The sequence below is a fragment of the Mandrillus leucophaeus genome, unplaced genomic scaffold, assembly GCF_000951045.1.
Source record: "Mandrillus leucophaeus isolate KB7577 unplaced genomic scaffold, Mleu.le_1.0 Scaffold3, whole genome shotgun sequence".
In the NCBI taxonomy this organism is placed as follows: Eukaryota; Metazoa; Chordata; class Mammalia; order Primates; family Cercopithecidae; genus Mandrillus; species Mandrillus leucophaeus.
The window spans coordinates 9,832,886-9,834,021 of NW_012103142.1; the positions used below are offsets into that span (position 1 = coordinate 9,832,886).

A 1,136-nucleotide genomic window follows, 5' to 3' on the forward strand; every position below is an offset into this window, starting at 1 on the left:
GAGAGCCGGGGGCCCCCCGGGGCCAGCGTTCGGGGGCTGCCCCAAGTCTGAGTAGTTGTTCCGGGGAGGGGAGCTCCGGCGGCCCAGATACTGGAGGGCCGGGGCCGGGGGCTCAGGGTCATTGCTGAACTCTGGCGGCGGTGGGATGACCTCGAAGTTGAACTCCTCCTCCTCCTCCTCTCTCTTGTACGAAGGAGAAGGTGGAGAGGAGAAGGACTTGGGCAGCGGGTGGCCCTGGGGGAGGTTGGAGGTAGCAGCTCTTTCCCAGGCCACAGGGGCCTGGGGCTCCGGCTTTGTCCAGTTGTGCCTGCGGCTCGGCTCTGTGCCCTCTGCGTCTCTTCCCGGCCGCGTCCCCCACTTATTGGGTATTTCGGTCGTCAGCGGGGAGTCCTCAGCTTCCTTGGGTAACTTGGGCACCACAGTGAAGGAGTTGGGCCTGCCTTGGCTGTGGAAGATGCTGTCAGAGCTGACCTCGGCTTGGTGGCTGTGGTCACGGAGACTTCCTGGCAGAGAGGACCGACCCAGGGCAGCCCCTCCAGGTCTCCCCTTCTGCGCCCTCTGCCTGGCCGCCAGGAGCAGGGCCATCGGTGAGCCCCGCTCCACCACCTCCCCAGTCACCGGGTGCCTGAGGAGTTCATCAGTGGGCTGGGCTGAGGCAGAGGGCTTGGCTGGCAGCCCTGGGGGCTCCTTCACCTCTGCGGGCTCCCCTGGCCCTGCAGCCCCTCCTCTGGCCAGGGTGGGCATCACCACAGCAACCTCACGGCTGAGGCTGCTCTGGTGGCAGTGGGGCTTGTAGAGACATGGCACCTCTCCTCCACCAGGAGATGTCTTTGGTGGGAGGGCTGGAGATGAGTGGGCTCCCTGTGTGGGCAGCCTAGTGGCCTCTGAGGGGGACCCCTCTCCCCTTGGCTGGGAGGGAGTGGAAACTTCTTGAGATGCTGGCTTTGCTGGCTGCCCACCTGGCCCTGAGTCTTTCTCTGCCATCAGTTGGGATGTGGTGGTGGGCAGAGTTGTGGCTGTAGATGATATGGCCAGGCCAGATGTGGCCTTGGGTGGTGTGGCTGGCCCAGCTGTGGCCTTGAGTAGTGTGGTTGGCCCAGGTGTGGCCTCGGGTGGTGTGGCTGGCCCAGCTGTGG

At 65.4% G+C, this 1,136-nt stretch overlaps 1 protein-coding gene across 1 annotated transcript in view; it reads right to left on the reverse strand.

Annotated features, from left to right (window-relative positions):
- Positions 1-1,136, reverse strand: part of LOC105544410 (chromosome unknown open reading frame, human C6orf132) — a 48,787-nt gene that overhangs the window by 1,494 nt on the left and 46,157 nt on the right. Inside the window, exon 6 of the mRNA XM_011986897.1 lies at positions 7-1,047. Within this exon, the coding sequence (XP_011842287.1) occupies positions 7-1,047 (1,041 nt within the window). The remainder of the gene's footprint in view (positions 1-6; positions 1,048-1,136) is intronic.